We start from the raw sequence: 22,585 nt of genomic DNA, 5'->3' as shown, positions 1-22,585 counted from the left end.
CCAGGGGCACCTGGGTGGCTTAGTCCCTGAAGCGTCTGATTTCAGCTCGGGTCAAGATCTCAGGGTCCTGGGATCGAGTCCCGTGTCAGGCTCCTTGCTCAGCAGAGAGTCCGCCTCTCCCTCTCCCTCTGCCCCTCCCTCTGCTTGTGCTCTCTCTCTTTCTCTCAAATAAATGAATAATCTTTGAAAAAAAAAAATCGAGACCTCCAGACATTAGAAGGACAACATGAGGTAGAAGAAGACAGGCGAAACCAGAACCAGGCCTTGAGGTTGCACGGTTGTGCACTTGACCTAAGACCATTCCCACCAGATTCCTGAGAGAGGACAGGCAAGCATCTCATTCACTGGGAGCCGGGTGCCCACTGTGAGGGTTATGCACAAAGGGTCCTGCTTTGCGAGGTGGCTGGACCACCGGGGCCCCATCTGACACCAAGAGTCCACAGCTCTGGGGAAATGACACCCAAAAGTGACACTGAACGTAGTTCAGTTTCCTCCACGCTTTATTCCATACAATACTGCCCCTAAGGTATACAGGAATGCGGGTGGTTCCCCCAGTGGCCCCGGACGTCACTGCAGAGTGTGCACATACCCCCCCGCTCCCACAGACCGCAGGGCATCTTAGTGCAAGCTCAAGCTTTAATCTCACAAAGACTCTCCTGAACCCCCAGCCAGGCTCCTCTGAGCCCTGGCCTCCTCAAGACCTCCTCCGTGGGTTTCCGTGTCCAACCCTGCACAGCCCAGTTGTAGCAAGAATCCTGCTGAGTCCACTTGGTGAGACCCCCCCTCCTTGATGCCTGATCTAGCTCCTCAACCCCCACTTCTGACATATTCGTGCATCTCTGTCAGGGCAAGGATCTTGATGGGCCAATGCCATCGGCGGAAGGCTGCGTCTCCAAAAATCAGATGTTGAAACCAAACCCCCAGTGTTATGGGTTTTGGAGGACGGCGCTTTGGGGGGTGACGAGGCCCTGAGGATAGAGCCCCCACGATGGGGTTAGCGCCCTTGTAACAGACCCCAGAGAGCACCCTTGCCCCATCCACAGGGAGCAGACTCCGTCCGTGAACCAGGAATTGGGCTCTCACCAGACACTGGATCTGCCAGCACCTCGATCTTGCACTTCCCGGCCTCCAAAATTGTGTGCAATACGTTTCTGTTGTTTACAAGCCACCCCGTCTCTAGCATCCCGCTGGAGCTGACCCCTCTCTCGGCTTGCTGGTCCAAATCTCCAGCCATCTCTGCTGTGTTTGCAGCTCAGCTGAGTCGTAGTCTCTGCATCTTTCCACTCTTGCCATAGTGCTGAATAAAATCTGTCTTTACCCCCTTTACTTAGTGCCCACTTCACCTCTGACTATAACCTCTGAAGGGGATCAAAATATGTCACCCCCACAAAGGCCGGTTTGGCATAAGGATGATTTTGAGCCGAAGGCAAGTGAGAAAAAGCAGACACAGGATGAGCTTTCTGCCCTTCTCCTGCCTAAAACAAGACATAAATCCCCCTTGTGAAGGTGTCTCCACCATCCCTGTACCAGGAAAAGGAGAATAACCCTAACACCAGAGATGGAGGCAGCACCCAGATGAGTCTGCATAAGCCAACATTATTAAATAACGCTGATTTAGTTGGTTTCCCCACATACATTTACCACCCAAACTCCCTTTTGTCTTGTCAGTTCTGCACAATAGATCACCCTTTGTCAAAATTGTATATAAGCCCCCGAGTCTGTTGCTTTGGGTTTTTGAAATCTTACTATGAAGCCCACAGGGATGTAAGAAAATAACATCAAGTAAAATTGCATATGCTTTTCCTCTATTATTCTGTGGTTTGTCTGTTTAATTCACAGGCCTCAGGGCTAGAACCTAAGAGGGTAGAGAGGAAGATTTCCCTTGCCTACACCTTAGAAGAACAAATGCTCTAAAAGCACAAAAATCAACAATTGAAACTTTATATTTCCTTTCAGGCTTTAATTTTGTGTTTCTGTTTCTCTGACTAAAAGTGGCAAATGTGGACAGAAACAAAACATCCAAATCTTTGAGTGAATCGGATCACGTCCAGAACCAACCCAGTTCCGACTGTGGTGGCACGTTATTGACACAGAAATATAATGACATACCATGAAATCTCCTCCCAACCCAGAGAACGTCTCCACACAGAGCGAGGAGAAGGCAAGTTTGCTGTTGAATGAGCATCCAATCAGAGCGCCCCTGAGATGTTCCCAGGTCTTTCTTCAGCCATTGAAAAGATTGGCATGCATTTTCAAGGGACAGAAAAAGAAATTCTGAAGGGGAAAGGTGGGGGAGTCTCTTATGTTCCACAGGGAGACCCAAAACTCTTATTTTCATTGTGTTTGTTCTTCCAGTGAGATGCTGTCTGAGATTTTTAAAAACAGCAGTACCAGGCCCCTCTGCAGAGATTCTGAGCCGGCCCCACACAGGGGGCTGGGGCACCTCGGTGGCTCAGTCGGTTGAGCATCTGAGTCGATCTCAGCTCGGGTCTTGGTCCCAGGGTCATGATTTAGAGCCCCTGGGAATGGAGCCTACTTAAAAAAAAAAAATCCCAGGGTAAGATGGGGTGGGGGGGGGATCCTACTGTGTAGCCCTGGTGCAAAATTCAGCTCTAAAGCAAACCTCCCTAGGGGCATCTGGGTGGCTCAGATGGTGAAGTGTCTGCCTTCAGCTCAGGTTGTGATCCCAGCATCCTGGGATCGAGCCCCGCATCAGGCTCCCTGCTCAGCAGAGAGTCTGCTTCTCCCTCTCCTCTCTGCATTTCCCCTCTGTTCACGTGTTCTCTCTCAAATACGTAAATAAAATCTTTTAAAAAAATAAAGCAAACCTCCTTTGGCAAGGCGTTCCCAGGATGGAGGGATAACATCAGGAACACTCTAAAGAAGCAAGGTGACAGACTCATAGGACACCTGCCCTGAGGCCTGCAGTCACCGGCATTTAGGTGATGAAGGATGAGGAAAAGTACGTAAGGAAAAGAAGAGGAACAGTACCGATCTAAAGTCCTAAAAGACCTCATCACCTTGTTTGGATCCTGATTCAAACCAACTTTTTTAACAGTCAGTGTTAAGGTAACAGGTGGAGTCTGGGCAAGGACCAGAGGGCAAATACAACAAGGAATTACTGTGTGTGGTGGTTATGCGAGAAACACACTTTTGGAGATGTGTGGGAAGTGTGGGGGCCACTCCAGACCCCAGAATCGCCGCATTATTTTAAGATAAAGACACTTGAGATCCAACAGATGCAAAAGAAAGCCTCCTGGGAGCGTCGCTTGTTAGACTAAAAGCAAGGTCTGGGAAGTGAGGCTGCCCTCAACCCCTCTGGGAGCGGCTTCCCACCCGAAGGAGATGGACCACCCATAGCCGTACAGACAAGCAAAATCACAAGCTTTCTTAGCTCCCGTTCTCCTCAAAACCCACTTGCCTTTCCTAGACGGACCTGCTCATTGGACCCATAGAGGCCATTGCTCCCCTCCATTTCCCCTACTAAGTCAGGCATACACCTCACGTTCTGAAAAGCCTTCTACCATTTAACAAGCCGGCTAGTTCCTTTGCGGGCTCCCAATGCATGCAAAATACAGGCAGTATTTTCTCCGGATACTCGGTCTGCTGTCAGTGCAACCGGGGGCGGGGGGGGGGGGGGGGGCTCCAGATATTTCCTGCCCTACAGGAAGCAGCAGGTGGAGGTGAGTGCAGGGGTGTCTGGGGTTTGCTCAAACAACACAAACATTCTTCCTTCAAGACAAGACAGGACGACAGATACAGCAACCACCCTAAAAGGTGTTAGTATGGGATCCATTGCTTTCTTGTGTGCTTTCCTGAAAATTTTAATTAAAGTTTTAAACATTCTGTGACTCCATGTCCTAAAATGAAAGAGAACCCTCCGCCCTTCCGGTGGAAAGGACAACAGAGGGGTCAGGGCCTCCTGGAGGGGAGATTAGAATCAGCAAGTTGTCGCCCCTCCTCCCTGCACTGCCCAGGCGCGCGCGCGCGCGCACACACACTCACACATACACGGGATGAGCGGCCAGACGGTTCCAGCGTGCGTCTACACCCGCACAACTGCTTTCCCGCCCTCCTGTGGGGGCCCAGGCTCAGTTCCCTCATCTGTCCGCTCCCCCAGGACCCAGGACTTGGGGGCATGCAGCCACCAGCCAGGGCTAGGTCGGGGTTGGGGGCAGCGACCCGCCAAAGCCACCTCCCGCGGTGGCAACACCCCAAGGGGTCGACCCCGCCTGGAGCCCCCCCACCCCTCCGGTTGGCCCCTCCTTCCCTACCCCTGGATCTGGATGCCGCCCCCTCCCCTCTAGCCGGCTCTGACCACTAGCGAAGCCACCACCAGAGAGGTAGGTCCGCTGCAGGCCTGGCTGAGAAGGCCTTCACCTCCCCCAACGGGGCGACCCCCCTTCATCTGCCCCCCAGCGACCCCTTCACCTCCCCCAACGGGGCGATCCCTGTTATTTTCTCCAAACCCAGTGACCCCTTCATCTTCCCCAACGGGGTAACCCCCTTCATCTCCCCCCAGACACCCCACTTCCCCAAACGGCGCGACCCCCATTTTCATTTCCCCCACCCAGCGACCCCTTCACCTCCCCCAACGGGGCGCCCTCCCTTCATCTCCCCCAATGGGGCACCCACCCTGCTGCCACCCCCCGCGACCCCCTTCATCTACCCACTCCCCTGCAGAGACCCCTTCAACCCCTTCACCTCGCCCAACGCCCAGACTTGCTCTCTTCCTCTCTAGTCTTCTGCACTGGGGATCCATATCCGGCTCCCCTCCACCCCGCAGGCCCACACCCCCCTTTCTCCTACCTCTCAGAAAGATCCTCCGGATTGGCCCATGCCGTCTCCCCATCCAGTCCCGACCATGCCCTCCCCACCCCCCACCCCCGCTGCCAGAACCCCCTACTTCCCACCCCCCCACCCCCGCCAACTCTGCGCTCGCCCTTGCCTGTCAAGAGGCTCCCGCCCCCACCCTCAGGCTGCTGACAACTCACACCCCCGCCCCCGCCCCTGCTGACGCCACAAAGCCCTGCGCCCCCCGCGGCCCCCTGCGCCCCCGTGGCCATCGTTCCGATGGTCGTCAGCACGCAAACGCAGGCTTTCCCGGGCGCTGTTTGCGCGCTTGGCTGCGGACGCCCTTCGAGGTGCGGCCCGCGGCCCCCTCCCCGGTAAGTACCAGTTCCTCAAGACCCCGGGGCCGGCGGGTGGTCACCCTGTGGGCCCTGAGGCTCAGGTCGGGACCGCGTGCACTGCTGGCCCAGTAGCAGACCCCGCTTTGAAGATGGTTCCAAAGTGGAAGCAGACGGCGAACTGGTTTCCCCACCCGACCCCCGCATTGACAGAGGAGCAAGGACGGAGGGTGGCCTGTCCGTCGTCACTGACCCGGGCTCCCCCTGGAGCCGGACCCCCAACCCACCAGACTGCCGCGCTTTCCCCTGCTTCTGCTGGGTGTGCAGGAGTGCACCTCGGGGTGGCTGAGAGCTGAGAGCGAGACTGACCCCAAAGTCTCTGCAGAGACAGCTCCAGATAAACTGAAACCCCTGTCAGGGACCGTGGAATGTCTGAGGCACCCAGCCCCCACCCCTTCAGATGACTGCAGAAACTGGGGCTGGGGTAGGGCGTGCAGCCCAGGAATGATGTGCAAATCCAGCCTCTGACAGGGCTCCAGTAGCCCCCGGTGACCCGCCTAGGCGGCTTTGGACCTCCAGGGCATGAGGTCAGGGGTAGTGGCAGGCCAAACTCTGTGCGCGTGTATGAGCCCTGTGTGTGTGCATAGCATGTGCGTGTGTGCACGTGCCCTGTGCATGTCTGTATATGTGTGCATGTGTATACCGTGTGCATGTGTGCACGTGCCCTGTGCATGTGTGTATACCGTGTGTGCGTGTGCACGTGCCCTGTGTATGTGTGCATACCATGTGTGCGTGTGCTTGTGTCCTGTGCATGTGTGTGTATGTGTGCACGTGCCCTGTGCATGTCTGTATACCGTGTGTGCGTGCCCTATGCATGTGTGTATGTGTGCATGCGTGTATACCATGTGTGCGTGTGCACGTGCCCTGTGCATGTGGGCAGTCTTTGTGTGAGTGCATGTGTGCATACCGTGTGTGCAGGCCTCAGCGTGTGGGGTGTGCGCACACAGTTGCGGTTGCACCTGTGTTCATGTGTCTATGTTCTGGGCATGCATGCACACGCAACTGTCTTTTCTGCACAACACCTTGTCAAGGAAGACCACAGATGGTCCAGAGTTAGAACAGCAGAAACACTTTGTTCAGGGTTATTGCAATAGGCGGAAAGAGATCCCTGCAGAGAACTGGGTCATGTCAAATAGGGGGCACAAGTCGGGATTTATGGCCAAAGAGCAGACGGGGGGGGGGGGCAGGTCAGTGATGGAAAATCACGAAGAGGTGCCATGGGGAGGGGGATTCTTGCCAGACTGGCCTAACAGGATTCTTGCTCTTGCTCTACACACGTCAGTGGGGGGCTAAGGAAATAGGTCATACATATTGGGGGGCACTCTAAACCAGCTTAGCATGATTCTCCCTAACGTGGGTGGGGCCAGCCAAAGACAGGGCTCCTTGGAGGAGGGTGTGAGGGACATTGTATCCCTTCCCCAGGAGACATGGATGCCTTGGGCCTTGCCAGAAACCTCCAGGAGGCGGCCACAGGCTCCATCTGCCTCGACTACTTCACGGATCCCGTGATGACCACCTGTGGCCACAACTTCTGCCGCGAGTGCATCCGGCTAACCTGGGAGAAGGCCAAAGGCAGGAAGGGGGGCAGGAAGTGGAGGGGCCCCTTCCCCTGCCCCGAGTGCCGCGAGCTGTCGCCCCAGAGGAACTTGCGGCCCAACCGCGGGCTGACCAAGGTGGCCGAGATGGTGCGGCAGCACCCAGCCTTCCAGAGCCGGGACCTGTGCAGTGTGCACCAGGAGCTGCTCAGACTCTTCTGTGAGGATGACCAGAGCCCCATCTGTGTCGTCTGCAGCGAGTCCTGGGAGAACCGGCCCCATAGGGTGGTCCCCGTCGAGGAGGCGGTGCAGGAGTACAAGGTGGATCCGGGGCTGGGGGCAGGGGAATGCGGGAGGGGGCCAAGTGCATGTGTCCGAAGGCAGGTGGGAAGGCTACCATAACCAGCCGCCCACGTGTGGGACCGCGTGGCGAGTGTCTGTGTGCTCCCACAGCCGCGTGGGCAGCCAGGCCACGGTTATTCGGGAGTCCAGGCTGAAGAAGGCCCTACCCGGGTCCATCCAGTCAGGGATCCAGCACCGCTGGGGAAGAGAGCGCGCCCTGGTTCCTGGGGGGCAGTCTTTGCCCTGTGTCCTCACTGGGCGGGAGGCTCGAGGGCACTAATCCCGCTCCTGGGGGCTCCACCCTCGGGGCCTCAGCACCCGCCCCGCCCTCCCCGCCCCCATCCTCACACCGTGGGGCTGGGGTTAGGATTCAGCACATGACCTTGGGAGGGTACATGCAAACCGCCGCAGGCACTGAATACTGGGAAACTCATGGATGAGAAGGAGCGCTAGTGCAGGTGCATCTTGGCGCCTGTACAGGTCCTTCTTCCTATTCGGCCATAAAACTTCCCAGGAGAGGGGATTCATGGCTCCTCTCACTTCTCAGAAGTTTGGGTGCTCAGTCAGAAAAGGCGAGCCCTGGGAGGGTGTCTTTTTGCCGCTGTTCCTTCTCGATTGGTTCCAGCCCAAAATAACTGTTGCAAAGCGGCACGTTTTGGGTGGCGTGTGTCCACCCCCAGCACCCCCTCACGGTGTTCTTTGACGGGGGTGCAGCTTCAGGGGATGCCGTCCAGATGCCAGGGTGTGAGGGGCCCTGACCCCACATGCTGCTGTCTGTGTCCCACAGTTGAAGTTGGAGGCGGACATGGGGTACCTTCGGGAGGAGATGATGAAGTTGGGGAAGCTGCAGGCCAGGGAGAAACAGACCTTGGCCGAGTGGCAGGCAGGTGCTGGGGGCTGGGGTGTGCGCACACAGCAGCCCCATGGGGTGGGGGGCGGGGGGAGATCGCTGTCCTGTGTGGATGAGAACACACCCAGAGCTCGGAGGCCCCGCTAGAATCAGGATCCAGGACGTGTGCTTGGCCCAGGCTGGCCGCGTCACAGACAGGGGACGGAGGGCCCGCGCATGGCCGCATGCTGCTGCTTGGGACCCCGCCTGGTACCCCACAGACACTCCCACCCCTCCAGGGACGGCTCATTTTCTGGGGGTCGTCAGGGCCCTGGGGTGGAGGGCTGCCAGCATCCAAGCTGGTGGGTGCGGCTGGCCAGGAAGAGAGTGGACACCTGGGGCAGCAGGTCCCCAGGTGGTGCCTCACATCCGCTGCCCCCCCCCGCCCCCCGGCAGGTGAAGGTGAATGAGCACAGGCAGCGCATCCTGCTGGAGTTTGAGAAGATGGGCCTCCTCCTGCTCGAGAAGGAGCAGTGCCTCCTCCAGGCCCTGAAGCAGGAGGGCGAGGTAGTGGCCAGGCTGCGGGAGAGCGCAGCCACACTGGAGAAGCAGAGCCATGCCCTGGAGAGGCTCCTGCTGACACTGGAAGACAGGGACGAGCACACACCCCTGCAGATGCTGCAGGTGAGGCAGACGCCCGGCTCACCTGGCAGTGGAGGGGATCCCTCAGCACCCCTGCTCACCTGGCTGGTGGGGGAGGGGAGCCCTCAGCACCCCTGCTCACCTGGCTGGTGCGGGAGGAGAGCCCTCAGCACCCCTGCTCACCTGGCTGGTGGGGGAGGGGAGCCCTCAGCACCCCTGCTCACCTGGCAGTGGAGGGGAGCCCTCAACACCCCTGCTCACCTGGCAGTGGAGGGGAGCCCTCAGCAACCCCGCTCACCTGGCTGGTGGGGGAGGGGAGCCCTCAGCACCCCCGCTCACATGGCTGGTGGGGGAGGGGAGCCCTCAGCACCCCCCCCCGCTCACCTGGCTGGTGGGGGAGGGGGGCCCTCAGCACCCCCCGCTCACCTGGCAGTGGAGGGGAGCCCTCAACACCCCTGCTCACCTGGCAGTGGAGGGGAGCCTTCAGCAACCCCGCTCACCTGGCTGGTGGGGGAGGGGAGCCCTCAGCAACCCCGCTCACCTGGCTGGTGGGGGAGGGGAGCCCTCAGCACCCCCCCTCACCTGGCTGGTGGGGGAGGGGAACCCTCAGCACCCCTGCTCACCTGGCAGTGGAGGGGAGCCCTTAGCACCACTGCTCACCTGGCTGGTGGGGGAGGGGAGCCCTCAGCACCCCTGCTCACCTGGCTGGTGGGGGAGGGGAGCCCTCAGCACCCCTGCTCACCTGGCTGGTGGGGGAGGGGAACCCTCAGCACCCCTGCTCACCTGGCTGGTGGGGGAGGGGAACCCTCAGCACCCCTGCTCACCTGGCTGGTGGGGGAGGGGAACCCTCAGCAACCTTGCTCACCTGGCTGGTGGGGGAGGGGAGCCCTCAGCACCCCCGCTCACATGGCTGGTGGGGGAGGGGAGCCCTCAGCACCCCCCCCCCCCCCCGCTCACCTGGCTGGTGGGGGAGGGGGGCCCTCAGCACCCCTGCTCACCTGGCTGGTGGGGGAGGAGCTCAAGCCCAGGTGTGGTCAGGGCCGCTGACTGCAAAACAAATATCAACAGGGAAGGCTCTGACTCAGTCAGCTGAGGCTGCATAACAAAGACCACAGGCCTGAGGCCCCAACAACACACAGACTCTCTCCCTGTCCTGGGGGCTGGGAGTCTGAGCTCCAGGTGTGGGCGGGGCTGGTTCCTCCCGAGGCCTCTTTCCTCCTTGTGTCCTCACAGGGCAGTCCCTCTGTGTGTCTGTGTCCTAAACCCCGCCTCCTGCAAGGACACCGATCTTCTGAGGTCAGGGCCCACCCCAGTCACCTCACTGTACTGTAACCCCCTCTGTAAAGACCCCATCTCCAAATACAGCCACCTTCTGGGGCCCTGGGGGCTAGGGCCCCGGCGTATGCATTTGGAGGACAGTCTGTCCAGGCCCCAGGCCCGCAGACTGTGTCACTTCGCTTCCTAGCCCACGGCCGGTGAGGGGGGCGAGGGCTCACTGGCCCAGCGAGGCCCTGACGGCGGGGGGTGACAGTGGCCGACAGGTGGGAAAGTTGTCAAGCACAGGGATCCACGGCAACAGATAAGATTTCGCACACACGCACAGGCGTGTTTAGACACCAGAGGCAGATGCCGCCTGCAAAGCGCCGGACATCCTGCTTGCCTGGGTCGGTCCCAGGGTCTGTCTGTCGTCCTGAGCTCCCGTGGGCCTTGGGCCCAGGGAGCCACCTGCTGCAGACAAGTTAGTTGCCCAAAATTTGGGGAACGTTTTGTCTTCCATTAGAAAGCGGCTGGTCTGCAGGCTAATAGGCAGACGTCTGAAGTACAAAAGGCCCCATTTGATGGTCACCGGTCACGTGCCCCCACCGCCGTCGCCGCCCCATGCCTTCAGCACCCCTCGTGAGCGGGATAGCGTCCAGCGCCCTCAGTTACAGGGGGACAGCAGGGGGCCTCGTGGCCAGAGGTGGAGGATTCCTGTGTGCGGCCACGGCAGGGTGGCGCTCTGGAAAGTGGGTACGGGGCCCCAGGGGAACATCATAAAGCCCTTCTAGCTCTGCAGACCAGAAATGCAGCCATGACACCCCACATTCCTCATGAGGCCTTGCCTATTTCCGTCCCTGCTCCCTGTCTCTCAGGACACGAAGGAGCTCCTGAGCAGGTACGTGGCCACCTGCGGGGTTGGCAGTGATGGGCGCAGGGAGGGGCTCCGCGTGGGGCCAGAGGGGCAGTGAGACCTGTGTCCACTGGAGGAAGAACAGCCTGAGTGTTCAGTACCCGGAGGCCACCCCTACCGTGCTGAGGACGGTCTGCAGGGTCCCCAGGCAGATAGAGGTGCTCAAGAGTTTTCAAGGTAAGCAGGGGCCCCGGTGCTCTGGGCTACTCCCCGCCCTGCCCCTAGTCACTCAGCGGGAGCCCCCAGTTGGGGCAACCGTTCCGTAATGGACAGCCACGCTCTGGGCCCTGAGCTTCTGCTCCAGGGCCATGCTCTCCATTCTGTTCCTATGGGGACACAGTTGGAGATGCCCAAACGGCCCCCTGACCGCCATCTCCTCAGCACCACTAATACGGACAGGTGGGGTAGGGGCCCACGCAGGGACCCAGGCTCACCGCTGGACTCAGCCTTGGGGAGGCCTAGGGGATGGTCAGCGACGGCAGGGATGATCCGGCCCCCTTTTGCCATGGCCCCTGGCCTGTCTGCAGAGGATGTGGTGCCCGACCCCGCCACCGCATACCCCTACTTCCTCTTGTACGAGAGCCGCCAGAAGCGCTACCTGACTACTCCACTGGAGGGCGCGCCCCACGGCAAGGACAGATTCCTGGCCTACCCCAGCGCGGTGGGCCGGGAGACCTTCTCCTCGGGAAGGCACTACTGGGAGGTGGGCATGAACCTCACCGGTGACGCACTCTGGGCGCTGGGCGTGTGCAGGGACAACGTGAGCCGCAGGGACAGGGTCCCCAAGTCCCCTGAAAACGGGTTCTGGGTGGTGCAGCTGTGCAAGGAGAAGAAGTACCTGCCGGTCACATCTGCCCCGACCCCTGTCACGCTGGCCGAGCCCCCCAGCCACATAGGGGTCTTCCTGGACTTCAAGGCAGGGGACGTGTCCTTCTACAACCTGAAGGATGGGTCCCACCTGCACACCTACACCCAGCCTGAACTCTCCGGCCCCCTGCAAACTTTCTTCTGCCTCGGGGCCCTCAAATCAGGCCAGATGGTCATCTCTCCAGTGACCTTGTGGGTGAAGGGATAGGGGTAGAGGCTGGGGCAGTGAGGGTGGCCCTGGTTTCACGGGAAGGTGAGGTGGCCCAGCTCAGCGCAGGCCACCTGCCAGGCTTACCTCTGGCGGTTTCACAAAGATGAAATATAATCCCGATTAAGGCAGTTAAATGTTAAGAGAGGATATTCACACGTGTTTCATAAAGGAAACTCTGAAAAGCCGCTGAGTTTCCTAGTGGATCGATTCTGAGTAAGGACATCCAGTACCAGGCGCGGTGTGGCGTGTTTGCCTTTAAAAGCTGTCCCTGGGATACCCGCGCCCACCTAGGGATGGAGCCCGCGCACTGGCTCTGCTGTCCTTCGGGTTATTCTACGTAGAGCCGCGACTTCCAGGGTCCACCTGCTCTGTCTTCCATACATTCCATGCTTGCACCTTGCGCGGGTGTGTGTGTGTGTGTGTGGGGGGGGTGATGGGAAAATGAAACTTTCCACACTGATCCCTATAAACCTCAAGGGAGTTTAAGCTGCACAAGCCGGGGCGCAATTCAGAGTAGGGGTCACGGGTGGGAGAGACTCCTCTCCACCCGCCGTCCTCTGCAGTTTCAGGCGCACTCACAAGCCTGCGGCCGGCCGGGCACCCGAATCCCCCCCCCCAGGGTATGCCTTCCCTCCCCAACCAGCCCAGAGTCTCCGCAGGCCGAGCCCCTCCCTCCACGCATCCCGATCGGGCCCGGCCCAGGGGCGCACTGGGCACGGCTTGGGGCTCGCCGCCGCAGCCTCAGGCCCCCCTCGTCCTCGCAGTCGCTGTGCTGAGCGGGGAACCCGGTGAACGTGCGGGGCGCCCCGATGGCCCGGGTCCTGCAACTGGTTCGGACGCGAGGGAGCAGTGACCTGGAGCTACCAGCGCGCGCGCAGGCAGCGGCAGCGCCGCCGCGAGGTCACCGGGTGAACAGCCTCCAATTCTGTCCGGCCCGCGGGCCGCGTGACAGGCCGCGGCCAATCCGAGGCTAAAGCGGGTTGTTCCAAAGGAGGAAAAAAAAAAAAAAAAAAAAAAACCAGCTGCTTCCTGCTTCCGCCGCGGCTCCTCTTCCTGTCCGCGTCGGGGAGCCCTGCGCCCCGCGTCCCCGGAGCCCTGAGTGCCGCGACCCCCGGTGCCCTGCGCCTCGCGTCCCCGGAGCCCTGAGTCCCGAGTCCCCCGGTGCCCTGAACCTCGTGACCTCAGGTGGCCTGAACCCCGCGTCCCCCGGAACCCCCCCTTGCCCCGCACCCTGCGCCCTGCGCCACGCGTCTCCGGAGCCCTCGCGTCCCCGCGCGCTCTCCAGAGTCCCGGCGACGGAGGCCACCGCCCGACCCGGCGGAGAGCGCCGCCTTCCTCCGCCCCAGCGGCGCCATGGCCGCCCCCGACCTGTCCACCAACCTCCAGGAGGAGGCCACCTGCGCCATCTGCCTTGACTACTTCACGGACCCGGTGATGACCGACTGCGGCCACAACTTCTGCCGCGAGTGCATCCGGCGCTGCTGGGGCCAGCCCGAGGGCCCGTACGCCTGCCCCGAGTGCCGCGAGCTGTCCCCGCAGAGGAACCTGCGGCCCAACCGCCCGCTCGCCAAGATGGCCGAGATGGCGCGGCGCCTGCACCCGCCGTCGCCCGTCCCGCAGGGCGTGTGCGCCGCGCACCGCGAGCCGCTGGCCGCCTTCTGCGGCGACGAGCTGCGCCTGCTGTGCGCGGCCTGCGAGCGCTCGGGGGAGCACTGGACGCACCGCGTGCGCCCGCTGCAGGACGCGGCCGACGACCTCAAGGTGCGGGGCGGGGCCTGGCCGGAGGCGCGGGGCGTGGGGGGGGGGTGGTGTACAGAGGGTGTGCGTGCAGCCAGTCCCAAACCCGCACCCTCCTGGGACGGGGCCACCAGCCCGGAGATCAGGGAGAGGCGCGCTCTGGGAGGCGCAGGCCCTGCTAGGACTTCACATGGTGGGAGTCTGGAGGGACCGGGCAGGTGTGACTGACCATTGGCAGGGATGGAGCTCAGAGCAGGAGAAAGCAGGAGGAGAACCTTAGAGGTAGCTGGTCTCGTAGGGAGGTAGACAGACCAGGCCTCAGCCCTCAGAGGGTTGTGGGCAAGGCTGGGCTGTGGGAAGTCAGCCAGGCCAGGATGGGTGGAGGACGGAGCCATTGCCCTGGGGGTCAGGTGCCAGGGTTGCTGCAGCCACCAGGCTTGGTGAGTGGGATACTTGGGGCCACTTCTGCCATCCGACATGCCAGGGATCAGCCCCGCTTTGACTCTAGGCTGAGATGCCTCCATCTGTTCAGGAAATGCATTTCTTTAAAATCCAAACCCACCCTCACCCCACTGCCGAGAGCCTCGGGGCAAACACTGCCCTGGTCGCTATCTGCATTGCTCACTGGACCTCGGGACTCCTGGAACCGAGGTATGGAGTGCCTGGGTGGCACCCTTCTAGCTTTGTGAATGTGGTTTGCATTTGCTTCCCGGCCAGGAGCCTGTGTGTGCTGGGGTGCACCAGGGACATGGTTTGGCAATTGAGTCAGTGCTTGGCCACTTTGTCGCTGTTACAGAACAAGTTCTGGGACCCAGAACAAACTGGTACCCGATCTGCATCAATGGACTCGTTGTGACAGATCTCATAGTCTTGCTTCTGACTCCAGGGCACAACACACGTGCGGGATACCCCACCCTCTGTGTCAGCCCAGCAAGTGCGCACTCCTGTCACTGAGCGGAAAGTTATCATGAGGGCAGAGAGTGGCCAGCAGCTCTCCAGAGGCACCCCCCAGCTGGCCCGATACAGACCCTTGGGGCAGCACTTACCCTTCCTATTGTAGGGGGCACACACCCTTTTTCTCTAACCTGTTAGGTTTGCTCCACGAGGCTTGCAAATTAAAGGCAGAGTAACAAGTGAGAAGATGTACAGTTTTATGTTAGTCTTTTCAATCTTATAGATACAAGGGGCTTCACAGAGAAGAAGTGAAAGACCCAGTTGGACTGAGTTTATGTTCCATTTTCACATCGAATAATAAACTGGGGAGCAGGGGCTAGAGAAAGGAAAGGGATTTGGGCTTCTAGCACCAGGAAGACCTAAGGACTGGGGTGGGGGGGAACTGATGGAAGATCAGGGCTATCTGAGTAGAAGAGTCACCTGTGCTGAGTGCTCTCCCCTTCCTGGTACAGACGGAGGCAGAAAGGAGGGCAGAGGGCCCTTCCTGTGACCGCTCCAAATCGTCCCTGTGTCAAAAGTGGCCTACTCGGGGGTGGCACATTCCGACCCCCTTCATGGTGCTAGCGCCCAGCTGGTCTTCGTCCTGGGGATGCCCAGCAGACTGTCTTTACCTGCCCCCCCGGGCGAGCTGCACCTGATATTCGCATACCCTGGGGTGCTGGGTCCCGAAAGCACCACCTCCCAGGCCTGGGTCCAGCTAGACGACGGACAGAGCGTATAGTCAGGCAGGGCTGCACTGGCTAGGGGCCTACAGAGAGCCCAGAGCAGGGTGGAGAAGTAAGGGGGCTGGGATTAGGGGGAGGTCAGGAGACGGCATTCTGGCAAGGGGGCCTGGGTGTCTGGGCTGTGCCCTGGCTGGCTAATTTGAGGTTGTCCGCGGGTCATGCGCACGACTGTGGTTCCCGCCAGCCGACTTCAGGCTCTGCGGGCGTTGACCGTTGACGCGAGCAGGAACTGGGCCCACGCAGCAAAGGTCACTGTGGTCTCGCTTTCCCGCAGGGGAAGCTGGAGAAGTCCCTGGAGCATCTGCGGAAGCAAATGGAGGATGCACTGCTGTTCCAGGCGCAGGCTGAGGAGACCTGTGCCTTGTGGCAGGCAGGTGGCCCCGAGCCCGAGGTCGCGGGTGGGGAGTGGCCGGCACCTGAGCCCCCGCGGAGGGACACTGCGGCCCTCAGCATCGCGCTGCCCAAGAGGAGGGAGCCCTGTCCCGGACCCTGCGTAAACCCCGCGTCAGGGCTGAGGTTGGGGCGGGCCGTGGGCCGGGGCGCGGGGAGCAGGTGGGGCAGGCCCTCAGCTGTGCTGTCCGCCCGCCCGCAGAAGATGGTGGAGAGCCAGCGGCAGAACGTGCTGGCGGAGTTCGAGCGGCTGCGCCGGCTGCTTGCAGAGGATGAGCGGCGTCTGCTGCGGAGGCTGGAGGACGAAGAGCTGGAGGTGCTGCCCCCGCTGCGGGACAGCGCGGCCCGCCTGGGGCAGCAGAGCGCCCAGCTGGCCCAGCTCATCGCTGAGCTGGAGGGGCGCTGCCAGCTGCCGGCGCTGGGGTTGCTGCAGGTGAGCCGCACCGCGCGCCTGCACGCGCGTTCCCGGGAAAGGCGGGGGCAGGCTCGCCAGGGCAGGTACCCCTCGTGTGACTGCAGCTGTGGTTGTGGACGCAGATCCCGAACCCCGCCAGCATTTCGAGGGCCGTTCCTGGAGCCCGTTCGCGCTCGGGCGGGCCTGCGTGTTGGGTGGCATCCAGGGTCCATGGGTCACCAGGCTGGCTCCAAAGGTTCGGGTCCACTGTATGGAGAAGAAAGGCTGGCAGGTGCCCCGTCGGAGCCCTGCATCAGCCCCGTGTCGCCCGGAGGCTCTGCCTGGCTCCTGACCCCTGCCCCAGGAAGGCGTGAGGATGCTATGTGCGCAGCCCAGGGCACTTCCCACTGGGGGTGGCCCTCCTGAGTCCCAGAGCTGAGCAGACCTTCCGGGACCAGGCAGAGGCTCTTGACGGCCCTCCTGGGGTTTGACCTTGGTCCTTCCACCGCTGCTGAGACCTCGGGCGGTTTACGGCCTGGGAAACAGGAAGAACCCCAGGCGAGTGTCTGGCGGGGAGTGAGGGAAGTCGGCAGAAGTAGGCTGTGGTCACTGAGGTGGGGTCTGGGTGGCCAGCCAAGGAGGTCAGGGGAAATGAGTGGTGCTGGAGAAGCCAGAGGAAGTGGAGGTCCTGGAAAGAGGAGGGGTGGGCCCCAGAAGTGAGATGAGAACCTCAGGTCTGTATGAAACGTGATTTGGGGTCTCAGCTGAGATGTCCAGTGTGCGGGACATCTGCACTCTTGGATTTCATACTAAAAGTGACCACCTGTGCCCCCGCTGCCCCTCCCTGCTCCCATCTGCTCGCCACCGCCCCCTACCTGCTTCCCACTGCCCTCACCCCTACGTGCTCACCGCTCCTGACCTGGGGTCCTCGCCTGGGTGGGTAGCTGCAGGGAAGAGTCCCCCTCACCCCTCTCCTCACCACCGCCCAGCCTCAGGGCTTCCCCTTGCCTGTGCTGGGCGCAGAGGTGGGGTCTGCTGCATGGAGGGGCAGGACAGCAGCCCTGGGCAGCCCCCTGCCCCCCACTGACTGATGGGAATAGGGGAGGTCAGGTGTGCCCATACAGTCGGACCTCAGTGCTTGGCGGAGGCCCACCACAGGGAGTGGCCGGGTCAGGTTCTGGCACCTGGGGTGGGCAGGGGGTGTGCCCCCACAGACAGAGGAAGTGAGGGTTCGGGTGACTTCAGGAGGCCACACCCTGGGTCGCAGCTTCCTTTCCAGGCTCGCCCTGGAGCCATCCTGTGTAGGTGCAGAGCCTTTTCCTAAAGGAACATGTGTCTCCCCAGGGGCCAGGTGGTGTACATGGAGGCCAACCCCTGTCCTTAAGGTCAGGACCCCCGCAGGACCCTCAGGGCAGGGAGGGTCTGGTGTGGCGTGTCCACACACACGGTCCCGGAGTGGGTTGGCCTGTGACAACCAGGACTATCCCCTTCACTTCCCAGCTCCCCAGGGTGGGCCACCCACCCCACGAAACTACCAAGGACAGGCTGTTTCTGCTTTGCCTGCTGCCCACACCAAGCTCCTTGTGCCCCAGGCCCTTTGCACATGTCCCTTCCAGTCCTGCACTATCCCCCTCACTGTATCTTCAGAAACCTGCATTCTCCCTTTTCCTTTGAGGCCTCATGTGTCTTGTTGTACCCTCCTGCCAACCAACCCACACAGAGACCATCACTCGTGTGTGGAGATCTCCCACCTCGAGGGAAACCCTCTATAGGCACCATGTCTTACTTACCTCTGCACCCTGGGGTCTGGCATGATGGCTGGTGCATGGGTAAAATCACCGCAGATGGGCCGCCTGTGATTGACGGTGTGGACCGGCCAGGTACCTGCTGTTCTCAGGGGTTCTAAGAAGACCAAAGCCTTTGGTCTTCCCATCAATAGCCAGTGTTCTAAGTAATTGAATGTCCCAGTCAGCTCAGGCTGCTAACAAATACCACAGGCTGGGAGATTTGAACAACACACATTTATTGTGTCCCTGTCCTGGGGGCGAGAAGTCACAGATCTGGGCGTGAGTGGGGCTGGTTCCTCCGACGCCTCTCCTGCCCGTGTCCTCACGTGGTCGGCGGCCTGTCTGTTCCTTGATCCCCTCTTCTGGTAAGGACTCCAGTCATGCGGGATCCAGGACCACCCTAGTGACCTTATACCCTAACCACCTCTGTAAAGACCCCATCTCCAAATACAGCCTCATTCTGAGTTCCGGGGGGTTGGGCCTCCAACATTTTGATGCGAGGGACACGGTCAGTTTGTGACGCTGAGTGAAAGGCTTGTATGTGTCACTATGGGAGAGCAGAACATCCAAGTGGAGAGGCCTCACCTGGAAGGTGGGTGTGAGTCGACGGCTCCGAGAGGGCAGGCGGGCAGGTGCGTGGGACCAGGCACCAGTGAGCCCTGGGAGGCGGGAAGCGCTGGGCCAACACAGGCATGGCTCCCCGCTGGGGGTGCAGGACCCCTCCCGCCTGTGCCACCACCCAGGGGTGCTGGGGACTCTGGGTGGGTGAGCCGGGGGCCGAGGCGCTGTATCCTCTGAGTGTGCTGAGGGAGTGCGGGCAGGTCTGCAGGGCTGGCCGTGCCCAGAGTTCTTTGGAGGGTCCCCGTGTCTGAGCTGCACATGGCAGGACAGCCCCTGCGTGGGTTCTCGTCACGTGTGTGTGTCTGCAGAGCGGGCAGCACAAGGGTTTGGGGGCACTGGTGGCCGGGACGTGGGGCGGATCAGAGGATCCGGGGACAGGCGCTGATGCCGCGTGTGTCTCTCCCACAGGACATCAGGGACACCCTGCGCAGGTAGGAGCCGCGGCCTCTCCCCGGGAAGGTGGGCGGGGCGCAGGGTGGGGCGGCCCTGGGGGTGACGCCTGCACCACCCCTGCAGGGTCCAGGATGTGAAGCTGCAGCCGCCTGAGGTGGTACCCATGGAGATGAGGACGGTGTGCAGGGTTCCGGGGCTGCTGGAGGCCCTGCGCAGATTCCGAGGTGGGTGCCGTGTAGTCCCGACGCCTGCGCGCTCGCGGGGCCCCGGTGGGTCTGCAGGAGGAGCGAACCTAGGCTCCCGGTTCACAGAAACCCCCCATGGGGGGAGGGGCTGTGGGCTGACGCGTGCAGGGATGGCCGAGGTGAGACCCGACCGCCCTGCCCCCGGGGTCCGAGGGGTGCCGGAGCGCCGGCGTGCCCCCCAGGCCTGGGGAGTGCCGCAGGCTCCAGGAACTGAAGGTAGATGTAGGAAGTCCCTGGGGTTTCTTCAGTCCTCTAAAGGAGGGCGCATCGCAGGGGAGCACGGACCGCTTTCTAGAACGTTCCCAGTTGCGGGGGGGCAAGCCGTTAGGTGATTTTTTCAGACGGAGCATCATGGGGCATGCTCAGCGCGCAGGCAGGGGTGCACGGGCCGGCCTGCCGGCTCACGGGGCGACCTCTGCTCCGTCTGCAGGGGACGTGACCCTGGACCCCGACACCGCCAACCCCGAGCTGGTCCTGTCGGAAGACAGGAAGAGCGTGCGGCGGGGGGACCTGCGGCAGGCCCTGCCCGACAGCCCCGAGCGGTTCGACCCCGGGCCCTGCGTGCTGGGCCGGGAGCCCCTCACCTCGGGCCGCCATTACTGGGAGGTGGAGGTGGGAGAGCGGGCCAGCTGGGCGCTGGGCGTGTGCAGGGAGAACGCCAACCGCAAGGAGAAGGGTGAGCTGTTCGCGGGCAACGGGTTCTGGATCCTGGTGTTCCTAGGCAGCTACTACAACTCCTCCGAGCGGGCCTTCGCCCCCCTCCGGGACCCACCGCGGCGCGTGGGCATCTTCCTGGACTATGAGGCCGGACATCTGTCCTTCTACAGCGCCACCGACGGCTCCCTCTTGTACGCCTTCCCCGAGACCCCCTTCTCGGGGACCCTCCGGGCCCTGTTCTCGCCTCTGTCCAGCAGCCCGACCCCCATGACCATCTGCAGGCTGAAAGGCGGGCCTGGGGACTCGCTGGCTTCCCAGTGAGGGGGCCTCCCAGCTGCTCGGGAACCTGGGCAGCTCCTGCGGTCCTCTGAGCTGGGGAAGCGCTCGCGGTGCCCGGCAGATGTGTGGGTGCGCACTCACTCCTGCAAGTGTGTGCCCGCGTGTGCAGGGCCGGCTTGGTCCTGTCGTCCGGGCGGAGGGCGCTGAGACACCCGCGTTCACCAGCGCCGGGCCCTGAGCCTCGCGCGCCCCCCCAGGCCCCGCGGCCCTGGAGCTGCCCCTCCAGAAAGCTGCGGCCAGGAGGCAGCTCCAAGCCCGCGCGCCCGTGTGCAGGTCGTCCTGGAGAATGGGGGGCGGGACGGGCTTGCCCTGCAGTACCCAGGGACTGGGTGATAGGCCGGAGGAAGCTGGGAGGACACCCGAGCACCCCCCTCCCCCGAACACACACCACTGGGGGCTTCTGGCTCCTGTTGCAGAGGTTCAGATAGAGCAGGTCCCTGGTGCCCCGGGGTGAGCAGGCACAGAGGCCCCCCCCCCCCGGTTTCCCTCCGAGCTGCTCAGAGAACCCCCAACTGGAGTCACCCTCACAGTTCTCTCCTCGCTGGCCTGGGGGGCCTCCTGACCCCAGAACTCAGCATACCTGGTCCCCAGTCCTTACTGCCCAGCCTGGGGGCAGGTGAGGCCTCAGAGAGCACCCCCCCACACACACCTTCTCGCTACCAGGGTCTGAGATTTGTCTTTGCTTTGTTCAGACTTTGCGTCACCCTCCCTAAAGGTCTGCCCCAGCTTGTTCGTACCACTAGATTGTATTTATTGTAAGGACTGTTCTCACAGTAAATAAACTAACCGTTGTCTGTAATCCACTGTTTGCAATTGGGGGGAGGGGAGGAAATGGGGGGTGGTGTAGGTGACACAGAGGCAGGACCCCAAGGTCAGGTTCAGGGGCGCTCTCCTGTGTGTTCATGTCACACACCAGCCTCAGGAGGTGTTTTCTTGTATTTTCAGAGAGCCTGAAAATACTCTGCAGGTGCCCTTGTGTCCAGTAGCTGAGTGCTTTCCCGTGTACTTGGTTACACAATCATTCTCCCATTCTGGGGCTTCTTCCTGTTTTATATATACAGACAAACACACCACCCTGTTCCGTCTTCAACAGTTCCCTCAAATTACATACACAGGCGAGTATTTCCCCCCCGTGGACCTGGGTTCTGGCAGTTCCCCACCTCTCTCCAAGCAACTTCCCTCTGCCTCGCTCCCTGAATCTGGGTGGTACTGGCTGTTTTCCCCAGGAGCAAGATTGGACCGTGAGGGTTTGGGACTTGCACGATGGCCATCGGAAACCCAGCTGGAGGGACACCCTCGTGGGTAGGAGCGCAGACAGGCACACGGCCACATGCAGGACACCAGGATGGACCCTCTGGAAACCTGCCTGCTCCCTTCTGAGGGCTTAGCTCAGAGCCCCGTGATGAGAGATCAACAATAGAAAAACAAGTTCTCGACACCCAGACCTCGTGTACCGGGGGAGATGACCCGAGGAAAATGAGGACCTCAGAGCAGGAGCCTGGAACCGCAGCTTACACGTGTTCAGCCAGCACACGATGGTGTGGACACATGTTGGGGTGTGTTAGGCTTCAAGGCATCAGCCCCGTGGAGGTAAACAGTGGTAGACGAAGGCCAGTTAGTAGGATCCTGTGGGGCCCCCCGGTGCCATGTCCAAGCTGATAGGGTCTAGAGTTCTCTCCTGTGACCGGCAGTCCTTCCTGGCGTGCAGGGCGGAGACAGGGACACCTAAATGTGTGTCCTGCTCCTAGGGAGGTAGAGGAAGGGCACCTGCTTCTCACCTGCCTCCAGCTCACATTAATCCTCCTGCCCAAGTGGGCCACTTGCAGCTGTCACATCCTGCTACCCTGCAGCAGGGACAACGAGAATAAACTTCAGTGATGCCCAGTCACAAGGTGCACCGGAAATTCACATGCTTGCTCTTTGCACGGGGCCTGACTGCCTGCCTCCAAGGACCGAGGGTGCCATCCGCTGCTGCAGATGGTGGACAGACTTCTCCAGCAGCATGCAAGCTCCTGCCTGTGGAGCTGATACCCATGTGAGGGTGGGTGATGACCTGTCACAGATGTCCCCACTAGCAGGCGTGAGCCCCTCCACGACCCCCTGACGAGCCCCTCCACTGGTTTTCAGCCTCATGGTGGATACGTGCTCCGGGGGGCGGATGTGGCAAGGGTGCAAGTGCAGAGCCAGGATGTGTGGGAAGTGGCCAGCCATCTAGAGCTTCCACAAATAACCCTACACACAGCCCACCATGTCCTGAAGCGCCCAGAAGCCTTGCTTCCTGTTGGCTCAGCTATCCAATGGGGAAACGGGAGAGAAAGCAGGCCGTCGGGGTTGTGCAATGAAGACAATATTCAGGAACGGGCATTAGTAAGTACGGTAAAAAGAAAAATCTTAAGGCATTGGTAAGTACGGTAAAAAGAAAATCCAACAGTAAAGCCAAACGTGCTGGGGCTGGCGCTCAGTCTCTGCAACCCTTCCCCTCCTTTTGCACCTCTCCTGGTCAGTAGAGCATCCACAAAATGGTATTTTATTTTATTTTACTTTATTTTATTTTATTT

The 22,585-nt window shown here is 61.1% G+C and overlaps 2 protein-coding genes across 3 annotated transcripts; both read left to right on the top strand.

Annotated features, from left to right (window-relative positions):
* The first annotated feature begins 4,218 nt into the window (after nt 1-4,218).
* TRIM17 (tripartite motif containing 17) lies at nt 4,219-12,434 on the top strand. Of its 2 annotated transcripts, XM_035727503.1 has the most exons (8): nt 4,219-4,343; nt 4,979-5,168; nt 6,640-7,045; nt 7,854-7,949; nt 8,352-8,579; nt 10,670-10,692; nt 10,784-10,884; nt 11,235-12,434. In XM_035727503.1, exons 2-8 carry the CDS (start codon nt 5,074-5,076, stop codon nt 11,780-11,782), a joined length of 1,497 nt encoding a protein of 498 aa, XP_035583396.1. In that variant the 5' UTR covers nt 4,219-4,343; nt 4,979-5,073; the 3' UTR covers nt 11,783-12,434. The 2 variants fall into 2 exon arrangements, with proteins under 2 accessions (XP_035583396.1, XP_035583397.1); XM_035727504.1 differs by lacking the exon at nt 4,219-4,343 and having other exon boundaries at nt 5,057-5,168; nt 6,612-7,045.
* A 376-nt stretch (nt 12,435-12,810) lies between these two features.
* On the top strand, nt 12,811-20,817 carry TRIM11 (tripartite motif containing 11). Its single transcript, XM_027624411.2, has 6 exons — nt 12,811-13,546; nt 15,476-15,571; nt 15,794-16,024; nt 18,802-18,824; nt 18,910-19,010; nt 19,462-20,817. The coding sequence occupies exons 1-6, from the start codon at nt 13,139-13,141 to the stop codon at nt 20,007-20,009; spliced, it is 1,407 nt and encodes a 468-aa protein (XP_027480212.1). The 5' UTR covers nt 12,811-13,138; the 3' UTR covers nt 20,010-20,817.
* Nucleotides 20,818-22,585: the final 1,768 nt, after the last annotated feature.

The sequence above is a fragment of the Zalophus californianus genome, chromosome 5, assembly GCF_009762305.2.
Source record: "Zalophus californianus isolate mZalCal1 chromosome 5, mZalCal1.pri.v2, whole genome shotgun sequence".
In the NCBI taxonomy this organism is placed as follows: Eukaryota; Metazoa; Chordata; class Mammalia; order Carnivora; family Otariidae; genus Zalophus; species Zalophus californianus.
This window is presented reverse-complemented; position numbering and strand designations above follow the sequence as displayed.

Coding starts and splice junctions, on each gene's coding strand:
- TRIM17 (XM_035727503.1), top strand. CDS start 5,074: ATGGTCGTCAGCACGCAAACGCAGGCTTTCCCGGGCGCTGTTTGCGCG. Junction 5,169..6,639: donor GGCCCGCGGCCCCCTCCCCG/GTAAGTACCAGT, acceptor GGGCCTTGCCAG/AAACCTCCAGGAGGCGGCCA. Junction 10,693..10,783: donor ACGAAGGAGCTCCTGAGCAG/GTACGTGGCCAC, acceptor TGTCCACTGGAG/GAAGAACAGCCTGAGTGTTC.
- TRIM11 (XM_027624411.2), top strand. CDS start 13,139: ATGGCCGCCCCCGACCTGTCCACCAACCTCCAGGAGGAGGCCACCTGC. Junction 18,825..18,909: donor ATCAGGGACACCCTGCGCAG/GTAGGAGCCGCG, acceptor CCACCCCTGCAG/GGTCCAGGATGTGAAGCTGC. Junction 19,011..19,461: donor GGCCCTGCGCAGATTCCGAG/GTGGGTGCCGTG, acceptor CTCCGTCTGCAG/GGGACGTGACCCTGGACCCC.